This window comes from Lethenteron reissneri, chromosome 50 (genome assembly GCF_015708825.2).
Source record: "Lethenteron reissneri isolate LAM-NWPU_2019-01 chromosome 50, ASM1570882v1, whole genome shotgun sequence".
NCBI classification, from domain to species: Eukaryota; Metazoa; Chordata; class Hyperoartia; order Petromyzontiformes; family Petromyzontidae; genus Lethenteron; species Lethenteron reissneri.
The window spans coordinates 8,747,460-8,764,328 of NC_083828.1; the positions used below are offsets into that span (position 1 = coordinate 8,747,460).

General features: G+C 54.3%; 1 protein-coding gene across 1 annotated transcript in view; it reads left to right on the forward strand.

Annotated features, from left to right (window-relative positions):
• Positions 1 to 16,869, forward strand: part of LOC133355251 (S phase cyclin A-associated protein in the endoplasmic reticulum-like) — a 227,935-nt gene that overhangs the window by 85,500 nt on the left and 125,566 nt on the right. The window contains 5 exon segments of the mRNA XM_061572635.1: positions 2,875 to 3,045; positions 6,402 to 6,498; positions 7,941 to 8,058; positions 8,388 to 8,499; positions 10,900 to 11,040. Of these exon segments, the coding sequence (XP_061428619.1) occupies positions 2,875 to 3,045; positions 6,402 to 6,498; positions 7,941 to 8,058; positions 8,388 to 8,499; positions 10,900 to 11,040 (639 nt within the window).

Below are 16,869 nucleotides of genomic sequence, written 5' to 3' on the forward strand. Positions count from 1 at the left end.
TCTCCACGTGTGGTCTCTTGTGTGCCTGTGTCTGTCTTCATATTTGTCTATTTCTAACCTCACGTTTTCCTACGTCTTCTATTTAGGCCCACGCAGCACACGAGCTGGTGGTGTCGTCGCCTTTGTCTCCACAGTGCTGATGTTTACACACCGCACCAAGTACTCCCTTAAGGCTGAGTCGACCTAGGGGAGGCACAGGACCAGTTATATTATTCACCGTTGTTATTGAACGTAAGCGAGAATCGTCACCAGGTTCGTAGCGCGGTGCGCTCACCGCTCACACTACCGCTCTCCACGTAAAGCACACAGACACGCGCATGCGTACCCACACACACACGCACGTACAACAAGATGACAGATCCTCCGTAGAGCGACATCAACTGTGCGTGCGCGAGCACCGCTAGCGAGCAAGCGCCTGTTTGGGTCGGCAAGGCAGAAAAAGCACTGCGGTGGCCGTTACGAGTTGTGGTCAACGGCCAGAAATACTCTGCAACCATCGGGGCATCGTGCCTTAAGACGCGCTTGTGGCGTATGGGGTTAATGTGAGAGTGGGCTACGAATGCATTTGGTCGCCCCCAACCCCCCAACACGCAGTTCTTTTTCCTCCTCCCCCCTCCGATTCCAGGGATCGCATTTGTGCGCTCGGCTCCTCTCCCGAGGCCATCAGTCCCCGGCGCCATCTAAATCGCTCTGGGGCACTGGGGGCATACGTGTGCATGCGTACGTGCGTGCGCGAGAGTGTGCGCGCGTGTGTGTGTGTTTGTGTGGGGGGGGGTGAGCAATGGTGCAGCGGTTAACCCGTTGCGTTACGAACTCGGCGACCCGAGTTCGATTCCCACCCACGGCCAATGACAGCGAACGGATATTTGAGCCGGTCCTGGGCCTCCGCTAGGTCGACTCAGCATTAATTGAGTGCCTTGTGTGGTATGTAAACATCACCACTGGGGAGACAAAGGTGGTCGGGCATGGTGCTGGCCACCCCACCCCCCTGTGTGCTGTGCCGGTCTTAATAATTACTTACGAATGGCACTTGCCCAAATAGTCTGTTCGAGGCTACATGGGTGTTCTTTGTATACGTGTGTGGTAATATATGTGTGCTTATATGTGTGTGTGTATGTGCATGCATCAAGCATGTGTTTGCTTACGTGTGCATACGTCCGCGTGTATGTCCGTGTCTAACGTGGAGCGAAAACGTGGTGGTTAGACCCACTACTTTCTGAACCCGGAAACCAGATTTCATTTCCTGGCCACGTCTACCACCAGTGCCGCGCGATGTCTGTACCACTGCTGAGCCCCCCCCCCCCCCCCCCGCTTCACTAACCCTCATGGACCATCATGGGGAGAGGCCTTCACACAGCAGTGGCTTGACGATGGGATGCAACTTGTAGCACGTGTTTGTATATATATGCACCGAGAGCCCCAGAATCGAATGCAATCCCTGCACCGAGGTAATTCCAAGCTGGCTTCTTTCCCTGCTTCTCGTCGAACTCTTCAGTTGCTGTTCCAATTTCCATGTCTCTGAGCCATGTGTCCTCGGCTCTGGGCCGTCGCCTGATGATGCTGGTGTTTGTTGCAATTGTTGAGAAGTTCCCGGGACGCACTCGGAGACAGATGTAGGGTTAAGCGCTTCCGCCAAGGGTTTATTAAAGTTTGGGAGCACACCAGTGTGTAACAACTTTCCAGGGGTTAGGGGTCCCTAGCTAGGTCCCACTGGGTCCCAACACAACTGGCTGCCCCGTGCCATCTCCTCTGCGCCGGCCGTGGCATCAGCCAACACGGCCGACCGAGGAGCACAGGGACATCCAGCCCTGGCGCTGTGCTATATCCACTATCCCTACGCTCTTGCCCCTGGCTCCCCGTTTCACCCTCTCTCGACCCTTGACTCCCCTTTATACTCGAGGAGCTGTGTCGTCATGTGCGCCGTCCAGAGCGCGTGACCCCACGTCCCGTGACGCCATCGCACCGGACCGCGCACATGACGCCACTACCCTCTTCTACTCCTCTACACAATTACCAGCGAAACGTCAGGGGACAGGAATTATTAAACTTGTGGTTTTACTCTCCAGGACACAACTGGTTAGTGCTGAACTAGTAACGAATTGGCACGTTTTGCTTACGTGACAAACCTTACTGATTGGCCGTGTTGGGTGGTTGCGGGTTTCAACGGCACATGTATATGTACGCGATCTAACCAAAAACACCTTTATTATGGATAACAGGCACTACCCGTCGATTAAAACTCGTCTTTAAGGGACACATTGGTTTTGTTTTACTTTTCATTCTCAACAACGGCATTGGAATTACACTGAGAAACAAAAGCAGGAACACGTGGGTCGGAGGATACGCGCAGGTTAGTGACATCATCGCATTGACTGCTAAGAAAAGAAAGAAAATAAATCGGCAGACAATGTCGGCTTATATCCACCTTTCTGTAAAAAACTAAATCCTGCCCGAACCGTCAGCCACACACACAAAGCCATCTGGGAGTGCACGATTTCAGCAGCATTGCTTCAAGTCAAGAAAACCCTGGACCAACTTCGACATTCAGTGTCTCAAACAGCAGAGTCAGACTTGCTCGATTCGACGCAGTTGGACTGCCGGTCCGATTCACTGACTCAGCGGAGGCCTACGCACCCTCAACACAGTGGTACCGGAAGCAAACGCTTGGCCTAGGGACTTTGCATTCCTAAACAAATAAACCTGCCGGCCCTAGTTCGACACAAAATGCTATAACGGCGGGCTTGGGCAGGACACGTCGTGGCCTGACGAACGGAAGTTTCCGTCCGAGATGGCGGCGGGATCGATGGCGGCCGACGGTGGCCGACGGCATCGACGGTGACTGACGCCCCGTTGCCACCGCCGCGTCTCCCACAGAGCATGGCGGCCGTGCTGGCGGAAGAGGAGGAGCTGGCGTGCCGGCTGGAGCGGGAGAACGAGGAGGCGATCGCCAACGCCATCGCCGAGGAAGAGCAGCTGACGCGCGAGATCCTCGACGAGCAGGACCTGGACACGGCCGGCGAGACGGACACGGAGAGCGAGCTGTCGGTGAGCGACGATCCCCGCCCAGCGGAACGCTCAGGGGTCAGGGGTCGAGGGGTCATGGTTACGGGTTGGGAGACGGACTCACAGGGCGAGGCCTTTGTGAGCTACGCTCCACACTCTGCGGTTCGCTCTGGGGTCAGGGGTTTACGGTTAGGGTCGTGCTTAGGAGATGACTCTGAGCGCGAGAGACACTTTCCCCCGAGGGAGGTCAGGGGTTTAGGGGTTCTCGAGCTTGGGTTCGGGGGGTAGGAGGTGGACACGGCAAAATGATTATCAGTGAGCGGCGCTCTCTACGCTCAACGGTCAGGGCATCGCTGAGGGGTTAAACGGTTCGGAGATGGACAAACTGTGTGAGTGAGACTGCTTAGGGGTTTGGGTTAGGGTTGGGTTTAGAGGTACACTTGATAGGGTTATAGCATTAATCGTGTTGGGTTAGGATTAGGCAGTGGGGTAATAGTTTCGGATAAGGGGTTTGGAGTTAGGTGATCGGATTATGTATATGGACTTAGTTATCCTTAGTAATCGGTGGTTGGAGTAAAGATCGGTTAGTGTTCGAGTTTATGACGTTCAGGGTAGGGCTGTGGGTTGTGGATTTGGGGCGAAGGCAATGGGATTTTTGTTTTGGATTTAAAGGATTGGGTTGAAGGGTTATGGATTTGAGGTTTGGTTAGGGTCAGGCATGTGGGGTTTAGGGTTACAGATTGGCAGTCATTGGTTGGAGATTTGGAGGGGAGGGGGGGTCATTGTTGGGGTTACAATAACAACAATGTTTCTCTCGTGTATTCGTGGGAGATTCTGTACTTTTTAGGAGGTGCGCGCCTTGGGATGTGGGGGCCAGTTCCTTGTTGAGTCGGGCTTGGGGTGAATGAGCGATCGGGTTTGTGGTATCGGTCGGAATCAAGATCGGGCACTGAGGGTGTTTGTCATGGGGTCACCGTGGCCCTTAGGAGCTGTCACTGCCCAAGCTGTTGGGTGACCAGTGGAGGGTAAGGTGGCTGTTTGGCTGGCTGGGTGGGTGAGTGAGTGGGCGGCTGGCTCAATGAGTGGGTGGCTGGCTGAATGGGCGGATGGTTGGTTGGCTGAGTGGCTGGGTGGGTGGGTGGGTGAGTGGCTGGGTGGGTGGGTTGGTGGCTGGGTGGGTGGGTTGGTGGCTGGGTGGATGGGTGGCTGGGTGGATGGGTGAGTGGCTGGGTGGGTGGGTGAGTGGCTGGGTGGGTGGGTGAGTGGCTGAGTGGGTGGCTGAGTGGCTGGGTGGGTGGGTGGCTGGGTGGGTGGCTGAGTGGCTGAGTGGGTGGGTGGGTGGCTGGGTGGGTGGCTGAGTGGCTGGGTGGGTGGGTGGCTGGGTGGGTGGCTGAGTGGCTGGGTGGGTGGGTGGCTGAGTGGCTGAGTGGCTGGGTGGGTTGCTGGGTGGGTGGCTGGGTGGCTGGGTGGGTGGCTGGGTGGGTGGCTGGGTGGGTTGCTGGGTGGGTGGCTGGGTGGCTGGGTGGCTGGGTGGGTGGCTGAGTGGCTGGGTGGGTGGGTGAGTGGCTGGGTGGGTGGCTGGGTGGCTGGGTGGGTGGCTGGGTGGCTGGGTGGCTGGGTGGGTGGCTGGGTGGGTGGGTTGGTGGGTGGGTGGCTGGGTGGGTGGCTGGGTGGCTGGGTGGCTGAGTGGCTGGGTGGGTGGCTGGGTGGCTGGGTGGGTGGGTGGGTGGCTGGGTGGGTGGCTGAGTGGCTGAGTGGCTGAGTGGCTGAGTGGCTGAGTGGGTGGGTGGCTGGGTGGGGATGATCGAGTACGAAGCTTGTGTGTGGCCTGTGGATGAGTATTTGGCCGTCTGACACTTGGGCTGAGAATAAGGGGTCCCCTCGGGAGGAATAAAGGGGCAATTAGGTTGAGCACTTGTGGCCAAGGCTTAGCAGAGATGAGGCCGTGGTTTTTTTTGCGAAAACAATGAGCGGTAATGGAACATGGTGAGGCCCATTTGGGCAAGGGATGCATTCCACGTGCATGCACTCCCATATAAAGACAAAGATTCCCTGCATAACCCACACATTCTGCTGAGACAAGTTCTGTTAGCGAGCACCACATACCTGTAAACCCATGCGGTTGTGCAGGCAAATTGAGTAAAAACATGTTCTGTCTATTTGTTTGTGTTTCTCCCTTGTGATCTTGTGATAGGACTTTGTCGGATGAACGTTGAGATTTGTAAGGGAACGGGGGTGACCAATACGGTCTTAATTGGTCAGTAATAAGGTAGCCACTGATAAGGACTTGACAGGTGTGCAGTGGTTAGTCTACTAGTGGCGAGTGTATAAGTAGTGAGTAGTGGTGATTGTACTAGTGGTGATTATCTATTCATGTTTCTCCCTTGTGATGGAACTTTGTAGGATGATCGTTGAGATTTATAAGGGAACGGAGTGACCAATAAGATCTGAATTGGTCAGTAATAAGGGAGGTCACTGATAATGGGTTGACATGTATGGCACCATGAAACCAACATGGCCATGCACGAGCAGGTGGTGTGGCCATAACCACGCCCGGCCACCATTGTCTCCCCAGTGCTGATGCAAAATATACCCAATCAAGGCTGAGTCGACCTAGTGGAGGTCCAGGACTGGTTCAGATGTTCCTCACCAATTTTGGCCATGAGCGGGAGTCGAACTCGGGTCGCCGGGTTTGCAGCGCAGTGTGCTCACCACTGCACGACCATTCCCCACACACACATCCACCCAGACATGATTTTACACGCATACAGACACGGATAAACATGGAATACGAATACACACTGCATACACTCAGTCACACATATCCACTCGCATATACATGAATAAACACTGGCATACATACAAACACATGCACGTGCAAGTCACATTACATAACAAGGAGCATGAATGAAAATGACCGACAGGGCATATAGGCAGGCGTGCAGGTCTCCTCTGAAAAAAGATTGTAGTTCTTGGTGAGCTCCTCTGTAGCTACTGTACACAGAGGACGTTGATTTGGTTCGGTGAGTAGGTGAATTGGTAAATGAATTAGCCAGTGAGTTCGTGGTTAGTTAGTCAGCGCGTGACTGAACGGTGAGCAAGCGAGCGAGCGGGCGAGTGGGCGGACGAGCGGGCGAGTGGGCGGGCGAGTGGGCGAGCGGGCGAGTGGGCGAGCGGGCGAGTGGGCGGGCGAGTGGGCGAGCGAGTGAGCGAGTGGGCGAGCGAGCGAGTAGCTGCCGAGTGAACGAGTGAATGAGAGAGCAATTGAATGAACGAGTCAGCGGGCGAGTGGGCAAGTGAGCGGACGCGTGGAGAGGTGAGTGAGCGGGCAGCTGAGCGAGCAAGGTGAAGCGAGCGGCTTTGTGGTAGCTTGTGTTGGTTTGAACCTCCCCGTGCAGGCCAGCACGGCCACCATGTCATCGCTGAGCCTACCCTTCAACCTGGAGGGACCTCTGAGCAACATGGATTGGAATGACATCATGGCAGAGTATGAGGGTGAGTCACGTAAATGATGATGATTGTTATGATTATTATTCACACTTGTTGACGCAGGGAAGCTTCTCGGACAGTCTCAAGACTTTTTTTTCACGAAGGTGATCTGAACCACCAACACCAACGCGTTACTGCTCACACATACACTGCACGAAACTTTTTTCGATTTAAAGCTTTTGTGACTGCAAGGATTCATCTTCTTGGTTCTTTCGGTAAAGTCACGTAGAAAAAAGTCACGTAAATGATGATGATTGTTATTATTATTATACACTTGTTTCTACGTGACTTTACCGAAAGAACCAAGAAGATGCACGAAACTTGTGCATATCATTGTAACTTATAATTGTATTGCAAATCCTTCGTCTTCCGGGTGTCTTATCTCCCTCTCTTCCTGGAGGTTGATGCTTTGTAAGTACCCAGTTCCATTCTTTTGTATCAATATTTATGTTTTGATCTTTTCTGTTAGTTTATACCTGAGCAGGTTAGGCCTGCATATTTAATGTATAGGCAAGGCCCATCTATGTGAATTGGCCCACTTTTACCTCACCCTTCTACCTATCCGCCTCCTGCTGTTGCTGTTATAAATCTCTCGTGATGGATTTAGATTTTTCTTTTAAACCGTAGTCCTGCAGCCCGAGGCTTGCTGTTTGTACGTCGAGGCCGACCTGTTTACCACTTCACTTGTGGCCCAACTCTTCTTCGCCGTCAATCCACACGTTTGAATTTCTGCGGGTTCCCGTTAATCATAGTTTTGATCAACGCCGACATTTGCTGATTTGTTTTCTTACTCTGCCTCGTTTTTTTGCTTACGGGCCTTGTATTTTCCCCGCGTCTTCATACCTTCATACCTCTGTGTTGCTCGTCACATTCACCACCGACTCTAAACCCGTCCTTATGTTGACCTCTGTTCAAATTGCGTCGCAGAGTTGCACTCTGTGTTTGCGCGTGGCGGCGGTGGTGCTCTGGCCCTAGAATTGATCCGTTGCTTCACCGGCATGCCAGATTTTCCAAGCCCATTTATTGTTTCACTCATTTTTTTTGGGTCCACTGACACACGGGGGTGGTGGGGTACGGACGCTGCACTTCGAGAAACTCCTGATGCCGTCGGCACGCATTGCCGGACCCAAACACACGGCCACGGCAGTGTACTGTTAGTTGCCTTGCAAATGTCGTATGAAAGAACACGTCTTAAAAGCCGACGAGTCGTGTGTTTCTAGGGTAAAAATCATCGGTGACCTGCCTGAGGACTTACCGACGCTCTCTCACACCTTGAGAACCCCTTTGACTCACTCGCAGGTGGCAGCCCCGGGTTCTAACACCGGTCTCGTCTCAGCAGCGTCGGCGAAGCGCTCTCGCTTTGCCCCAACCCGGTTGACCCTCAGTGCCGAGCCCACCCTCCCCTCCCCTCGTCCCTCTAAACGAACCGCGGGCCCCGCTCTCCGCAGCCCGCGAGTCGTGGCGGCAGACGACGTCGTGGGGCGACATGGTGGAGGACGAGCCGCCGCGGCCACCGGGCCACGCCATCCAGATGCACGAGAAGCTGTCGTCCCCGTCGCGCAAGCGGTGGGTGTTCGTCCGAGGTCGCGAGCACGCTCGCTCCTTCCCTGGGTCAAACCGCTTCCGCTCCACAACGCACGCACCCCCTTCCGTTCGCTCAACTCCTTTGACTTTGCCCGCAGCGGAAAGTCGGCAGAGCCGCCTTCGTTGTAACGCGTTGTGTGGTACGTTTTGTGGTGTGGTGCGCTGCGTAATGTGGTGTGTTGTGGTGCATTGTGTGGGGCGTTGCGTGGTGCGTTGTGTGGTGCGTTACGTGGTGCGTTGCGTGGTGCGTTACGTGGTGCGTTGCGTGGTGCGTTGCGTGGTGCGTTGCGTGGTGCGTTGCGTGCTCTCAGGACGATTGCCGAGTCGAAGCGAAAGCACGAGGAGAAGCAGCTGAAGGCGCAGCAGATCCGGGAGAAACTGCGGGAGGAAAACTCGCTCAAGCTGCAGAAGCTCATGGAGAGGGTGAGTACCCCCCTTGCATGATGATGATAATGAGCATCATCTTCATCACAATGTCCATCTTCAATCATCAGCAACACCATCATCGTCACTCATCATCATCCATACAATCTCCAGCAATCACACCACACCCACGAGCAGACCCCACTATCCCCAGCAGCACCATCATCATCATGTTCACAGCATGACTTCGACTTGACTTTTGGCGATCAACTAACAGCCAAAGAGCGAAACCCAGCCATCATTTATTTTTAGTTTTCAGATTTTTTTTTTTGTTTTCCTCTGGTTTCGGGTTTTCGCGGTGCGCGAGGGCCCGTTTATTTCCACGTCTGACACCTGAGCGGGCGCCGAGGGTGTACGTTACCCCGCGGGGTCAAGCGGGTAGAGCGGGCGGTTTTTAAACAGATGACGGCGCACGATACGGGGCCGGGAAAACAAGCAACAATTTTAAATAACGGGGCCCTCTCGAATCGCACGAAGAAAGGCACCTTTCATATATTATCCTCCGCACTAAGCCCAGCCGGCTGGAGCTACGCGGTCGCTCTACCCCCACTCGTTCATGTCGCCCCCCCCCCGCCGCCTCGCTCTTTCGCTCGCCTCCTCGTGCGCGCTTGCGCTTCTAATCGCCACCGCATCCGCCCAGGATCACTTGCCATTACCTGGAGAAAATCCTTCGTCGGCCGTAAAAAGGTTTGGGCTTAACTCGCTCCCTGAGCGAGCTAATTACAATGCAGCGCTGTCGATTGACCGCCCTCCCCACTCTTCGTTGGTCGGGGTGCAGGGGAAGATGAGATCATGAACTCGTGGGTGGGTGGGAGGGTGGAAGGTGTGCTGGCTGGTGGGTAGGTAGGGGGGACGGACGGACAAAACTACGTGGACGGACACAACACGGACTGGTGGATGGACGCACGTACGAACGGGCGATTGGTTTGTCGGGATGGGCGGACAGAGTCTCGTGGTTGGAAAAGATGCTGACTGGCGGAAGTGACTTAGAACCGAACGCGTGGGCATGATGCGTGGACAGACAAGATGGACTCGCGTACAGATGGGTGGACAAACAAACAGGTGGACAAGAGGCGTCGGCAAGATGGATGACCATGTAAGACAGAAGGAGAGGCAGATGGACGCAATGGATTCATGTCATACATGGACAGGCAGATAGACAGAGAGACTTATGGACACATTTAAAATGTATCAGATGCGTGAACAGGGACAAAAATTCAGGTCGGTTGGACTGACAGATGGACAAACAGACAAACAAGGTGCCTGGATTGGTTGACTTATAAATGGATGAACAATGTACGCAGCGGGGAAAAATGTACGGAGTCACAAGACACGGATAAAACACATGAGATGGGCAGACAAGATATCTATCCATAAATGAGAAATACAGAAAGGTGACAGAGACACACTGTTATGGATTGACGGACAAGAAGGACGGACAAGTAGGACAGACAATGAATGGACAAGATGAATGGGCCGAACAATGGAGAAAGGGTGGCGAGTTAAATTAGCCTCTGCTGACCTCCTGGTCATCCTGGTCAGCAACCTCAACAGGAGTGTAACCTGCGCTGAGCAGCGGTAAGCGCCGGCGGGGGAGGGGTGGTGTTAGAGGCGGCCTCAGGTCAAAGGTTCACTTCCCGGTCAAACTTGCAATCCCTTAGCAGTCTGGCACAGCCCAGCTCGCTGTCTCCCTCCCCGTCTATCTCTCTCCATCTCTCTCGCACTCACCACACAGCCCGCTGCCTTCACCGCCAACGCCACCGCCACCACCACCACCACCCACCGTGCCCATTCATTTCAGGACAATTGTCTGGTGTATTGCTGCAGGCTCGGGAGCCTTGCACCGTGTCCTGCTCTAAGCTCCAGGCCAAAACGCTACTCCCCGGCGCTCGGATTACGTGTTTGTGCTGCGATTTTTTTTTTCTTCTTTCTCAATTCTTTTTTTTTTTCTGTCTTTAACAAGAAATTGCCTCGTATTCCTCCACCGCCCACACGCCCCACCGCGTCACACCTTCCCCCCCCCTCCACCCCAAGTCCTACGCCTCCTGTCAAAATAAAAAAATAAGGCACAGCCCTGCAATTACTTGCTCAGGCCCCTGCAGTTGGAAGCGCCCCCACTAGGGGGAGCTCTAGAGAGCCACTCCATGTGGGGTATTTTGACCTTAAATTTCGATTTAAAGCTTTCGTGACTGCAGGGATTCATCTTCTTGGTTCTTTCGGTAAAGTCACGTAGAATGGAAATAATAAAATAATAAAAATAAAACATAATAAAATAATATAATACCTTCTCTACCACGCTCGCCAGATGTTTTAGGAAGAGGTGGGAGTAACCCGCGCTTTCAGCCCACCCCGCACGCGACGTGACGATCGATGATTTTTGTTTTTGTGCCTCCGCCGCAGGTGAAGGAGGTGAGGAAGTGGAAGGAGGAGCTTCTGGAGCAGAAGCGGAGGATCATGGAGGAGAAGCTGCTTCGAGCCGAGTACCAGCGGGAGCTGCAGCTCCAGGCCATCGTCAAGAAGGCGCAGGAGGAGGAGGCCAAGGTCAGAAGCGCCGCCCCTGTGCTGCGGTTCTTGACTTTTAACCTGCGAACTCGCGACCTTTACCCGGTCACATCCCGTCCTTTACGATGTAGCTGCTAATTCTAGATTTGAAGCTTTCGTGACTGCAAGGATTCATACTCTTAGGTTTTTTTCCGGTAAAGTCACGTAGGTAAAAAATGAAATAATAATAATAGAAATAAAATAATAAATCACGACGTTTCGGAGGCAACACAAGTCTCCGTCTTCAGGTGGGACCGTCACAGCTAAATTTACTGTATCAAGTAGCTGCTAATTTACAAAAAAATGCCTTGACTTATGTGGAGAGAACCCTCTTGAACTGTTGAACTGGCCCTGCTGAGATCCTGGGTTTGAGTCGGGGTTTCGGCCGCCACGTTCCCAGGAGTGGCGAGATGATGGGCTTTGCTTGATCACCATTGACTCCTAAAAAATACGCAATTTAATTTGGTTTAGCAATTCGTTTGGCTAAATTCTAGCTGTGAGAATAAAGAAAAAAATGTGTTTCGCTGCTAATTTTTATTGTTTAGCGAAGCTTTTGTTGCATAAGTTGAAAGTAGCGTTGCGGGTGCAATGTAATGTTCGCGTGTGGGCAGTGGGTGCCACACCTTCTGGGACCCGCGGATCTCCGCTGACCCACGCAGACCGCCCCTGCACCAAACACACAGTGTCCCAAATTAAAACTACTCTTGAAATGTTGAATCGAGAAGCCGTGAAAATAATGAACTTGCCGTCTCAGCGAGTCGCGTTAATGAGACGGTCGACGCCGCTTGGTGTTTTGCGAAAGAAACTCGTCAGTTCGACGGAGCCACGTCTCAAGGCCTAGCGGACCACCAGCAGTGCAGAGTTTAAGATTTTTGTACGCTGTTTGTCAAAATTACCCGTGACTTTAGCCGCCCGTGTAACGACTTGCCGTGTTACAGCGCCTTGGAAGTCATCGTGATTGTCGTAATTGATTTCAAGCTCGTAACATTACAGATGTACCTCCGGAAAATACATCGTGCTCACATGGTGTCATCGTTGGAGGTTGAACGACTCAATTATAACTTATCTTATAACTTATCCGGAGCACATATGTCAGGGCAGACCTTGGAGGTTGTCGCGTGCGATCTGGCGGAGGGGAGAACGCGTTGGCGAGGTGGTGGTGGTGTTCGTGGTGGTGGTTTTGGTGGTGGTGGTACCACCAACGGCTTCCGCCACTGACGTCAAAGCCACGATGACATAGTGGATCTTGGAGTGAGGATGCAGAGAGTAACTGTGTTGGTGATGAATGATGAGTAAACAGATTGTGTGGAGGTCACATGGTTGAGCGGGGGTGGGGCAGAAAGGGGGGTGGTCGGGGGATGGGTGGGGCTGTTCTAAGGGCCAAAGACTCCCCATATCACATACAGGCTGTTAGGGCAAGTGCTGTTTGTGAGTGCCTATGAAAGTCGGCACGGCATGCACGAGGGCTGGTGTGACTAGCACCACTGTGTCCGCCTTTGTCTTCCAAATGCCCGATGTTTGCACACCACACCGAGTGCAATTTTTTTAAGAGTCAACCTCGGGGGAGGTCCAACACCGGTCCAGATATTCATCACTGATATTCGTGATGGGGCAGACATTAAACTTTCTTCGCCAGGTTCATAACAGAGTGCACTAGCCGCTGCATCACCGCTCACCACATTAAGGGCCACACACACACGGGCGAGCGAGCGGGCGAGCGGGCGGGCGAGCGGGCGGGCGGGCGAGCGGGCGGGCGAGCGAAACTTGGCTTTTAAGCCAGGTCCTCACCCGCCCTCCCACCCCACTTGTGAGTGAGCATTAGCGGGCGAGCCACATTCAAGTGCTGCTTAATTTCTCGCTAATGACCGTCTCTCTTGGCCCGCATTCCTGCTCGGCTTTGCGCACATTACGCCGACCTCGCTTCCTCTCCCCTCCTCTCTCTCTCTCTCTCCGCCCCCTAAAACCCATCCAGCCTTTGTCCTCACCCCGTCGCAGCTCGTTAACCGTTGCGCACACGACGCATCTCTCGTATTCTTAATCATGGCCGATAATTGACGATGTGAAGCGGAAACGCCATTCGATGCCGAGACTGTTTACAAAGGGGGGAAAAAGTCTCATTGTCATCATCATCGTGGTCGTCAGAAGCATGCGTCATCGGCACCATCGGCAGCTGCAGGATATGCATTGTCATCAGCACGATCGTTGCCATTGTCGTCATCGGTGGCATCATCACCGTTGTTGAGTTCCAAGTGTGTTTTGTTTCATTTCGTAAGAACTCCAGAGACCAGAATAGTTTAATTTGCAAGAATCGCCGAAGGCATCAGTCTGCCAGTCGTGGAGCCACGACTGTGGTGTGTAATCCCAATTTGGAACCTGACACCGGCTTACAATGGGCCTTGCTCTTGTCATTGAGTTCTACTTTGAAGCAAGAAGGTGGTGTCTTTTACACCGCAGTAATAACCAGGGCGGCCACTGGATTCGAACTGTGAACCTCTGCAACGAGTGGTAAGCGCGCCACCTGCTGGGTCACGTCATCGTGGTCGTCATGGCGAGGCTTGTTCTGCTCCAACCGCGACTCACCAAGTTCGTCCTCACAAAGCCACACTGGCCTGCATGGTGAAGTATGGTCAAACGACTCTCTTGACCGACACGACTTGGGGAGGAGGCCTTAATTCAGCGGTAGAAATAACAAAGTGCGGGGAATTATTATTATTCCCAAAATAGTAAAATCGGAAAGACTTGTGATAACATTTCGATTTATACTTAAGACAAAATGAAAAATCCACTGCCTTTTGTATTGAACGGAAACCTTTACGAGTAAATGTTCTGAAGGCAGCGCAAGGCGTGCAGACTGGTGGGCAGATTTGGACCGGGAAGAGACGATCACTTTTCCAAGCTCCACGTAATTCCCCTACGTGTGACGCGTAGGAGTTCGTCGGCCGTTGCCACCCACCCACCCAACCACCAACCCACCCATCCAACCACCAACCCACCCAACCAACCAACCACCAACCCACCCAACCAACCACCAACCTATCCACCCAACCACCACCAACCCACCCACCCAACCACCCATCCACCCACCCAACCACCAACAACCCACCCACCCACCCAACCACCCATCCACCCACCCAACCACCAACCAACCACCCACCCACCCACCCAACCACCAACCAACCAACCACCCACCCAACCAACCAACCACCAACCCACCCAACCACCACCCATCCACCCACCCAAGCAACCACCAACCACCCACCCACCTAACCACCCACCCAACCAACCAAGTAACCACCAACCCACCCACCAACCACCAACCCACCCACCTAACCACCCACCCAACCAACCACCCACCCAACCAAGCAACCACCAACCCACCCACCACCCACCCACCAACCCACCCACCTAACCACCCACCCACCCAACCAACCAACCACCCAACCACCCACCCAACCAAGCAGCCACCCATCCACTCAACCAACCACCAACCCACCCACCACCCACCCACCTAACCACCCACCCAACCAAGCAGCCACCCATCCACTCAACCAACCACCCACCAACCTATTCACCCAACCAACCGCCCAACCAACCAACCACCCCAACCCGCCCGCCTTAGGTTGTTGTGAGAAAAAGAAAAATGCTTGTGGGCGTCAGCGCCGTGTGGCTCGTCAGCGATCCCTCTCCCCTAATCCCGCTAAATGTCCCGAGAGCCGCACAGCGGTTCACGCGCAGGATTCTGTGTGACGGGCTGCTCAGGGGGGGATTACCCCGGTGCCACGCGTTCGCACGACCCCCCCCCCCACACCCCCCCATCCCCCCACCACCCCCCCACCTCCCCACCTCTCTCTGTCGGGGAGAGGAGGTGGATGGGAGGCAAAGTAAAAATACTCTGCTCCGTCAACCCCCCCACCACCCCCACGCTTGCCAGCAGCGCCACCCCGCACAGCCCTCCCCAGTAGTGGCGTCACGTTTTATCGCCCTGCGGCAGAACCGGGCTCGCGATACAATGAGTCGATTTGCTTTATCTGACGTGGTGGCGGTGAGTGTACACGGACACGATGATATTATCGTCGTCGTCAACAGCCACGATCTAGTCTACTGCTGGATGAAGGCCTCCTTGAACCGTCGCCTCGTCTCAAGTCCTGCAATCTTGACAACAATCCGTCTAGCGCCTGCACAAGAGCTGATTCCGTGACTCCATCTCCCGGGGTGGGCGCCCTCTCGGGTGTGCTTCGAGGAGTGTCTCGCCGATGCGGCCGTCCCCCCCCCAGCGACACGTCCTGACCAAGCCCTCACTCCTCGAAGCAGCCCTCAACTATTCGCTCCGGAACGTGTGGTTAGTGATGCTATCATACGCCGACGCGTAGACGTCAAAGAACGTGAGAGAACGACCCTCCCCACTTGACGAACAACAACCAGTGAGTGAGCCACCTCTGATCTTAACGCCCACCCCTCCTGTCCATTAGCTCGGTAATTCTTTCTCCCCCACGCGATGCTGATGGCAGAACCGCCAACAGGCGCATCCCTCGGCACAAAGGAGCGCCGGGACGCGCTAATGACGCCCACGGCAGCGACCGCCCTGCTTTTAAAACTACGGTCCCACCGAAGCAGCGGTGGTGGTGCTGGTGATGGTGGGGTGGTGGTGGTGTTGGTTGCAGATGATGTTGGTGGTGGAGATGGTAGTGGTGTGGTGGTGTTGGGTGTAGGCAGTGTTGGTGGTGGTGTTGGGTAGAGGCGGTGTTGGTGGCGGTGCTGATTCTGGGGACGGCGGTTGTGGCCTTTTGGTGGTGTTGGTCGCGGTGCTGGTGGTGGTGGCGGTGCAGGTGGCTTGGGCTGAGATGCAGCACAGCAAGGCCACCTACACTGCAGAAGGCACATTGTCTCGTACATGGTTTAGAAACTGATGTCCACTCGCACTATCAATACCAACCCCCACGCGACAGAATAACCTTCTCTGCTCCTCTCATCGTCATGGCTTCGAGCCGACAGCCAGGGAGCCGGACTGTAAGTTTGTTGTTTTTCTTATCTCCCTCACTTGTCTTGTCGTCTCCTATCTCCCATCATTATTGGTTTATGTTTTTGTGTTCTTCGTTTTGTGGTGGAGAGCGGGATTAGACAGAGTGGGGGGGCGGTGGGCGTGTGAGTCAACGCGCTTTGCTTAATGTGAGCCGCCTCCTGCTCCACAGTACAGTACAACTCCTTACCCGGCAAGGCGCCCTCGCCGATCTCACGTTGCCACGTCTCTCCATGACGCGAAAAACCCTCGCGGTGCCACCGACACTTTCACCATCATAGCTGCCACCACCACTACCACTGCCACCATCACCACCGCCGCCATAGCCGCCACCACCACTGCCACCGACCACCACCACTCCCACCACCACAGCCACCACAGCCACCACCACCACAGTCCTACCTTGCCGATCCCGTCACCTCCCAGCCCTGGAGTCCCACCGCCAACCTTTGACCTGCGCTTCCACTTGCTTGACCCCTGCTGCCCCGACTTGTTGTGGGACGCGGGGCCCAGCTAACGATTGCGACGGCTTTTATTTATTTACTCACATGCCAGCGGGGCCCGGGGCTGCCCGTCCGCCTGCTCGTCTGTCGTTAATGAATGTACGTGAATGTAACAACGATGTTATTTCAAAAAATATATCGATGTAAATATATTTTTTGTCAATCGTGCTCCGGTCGCCATTGTGCTTCCGCTCCTCACACGAGCACTGTTAGCGAGCACCTATTAAGGATGGCACTGGAGGGCGGCTGAGGACCTGACACCATACAAAGACAAAGATCCCCCGTCGGCTAAACAGACTGTTGGGGCAA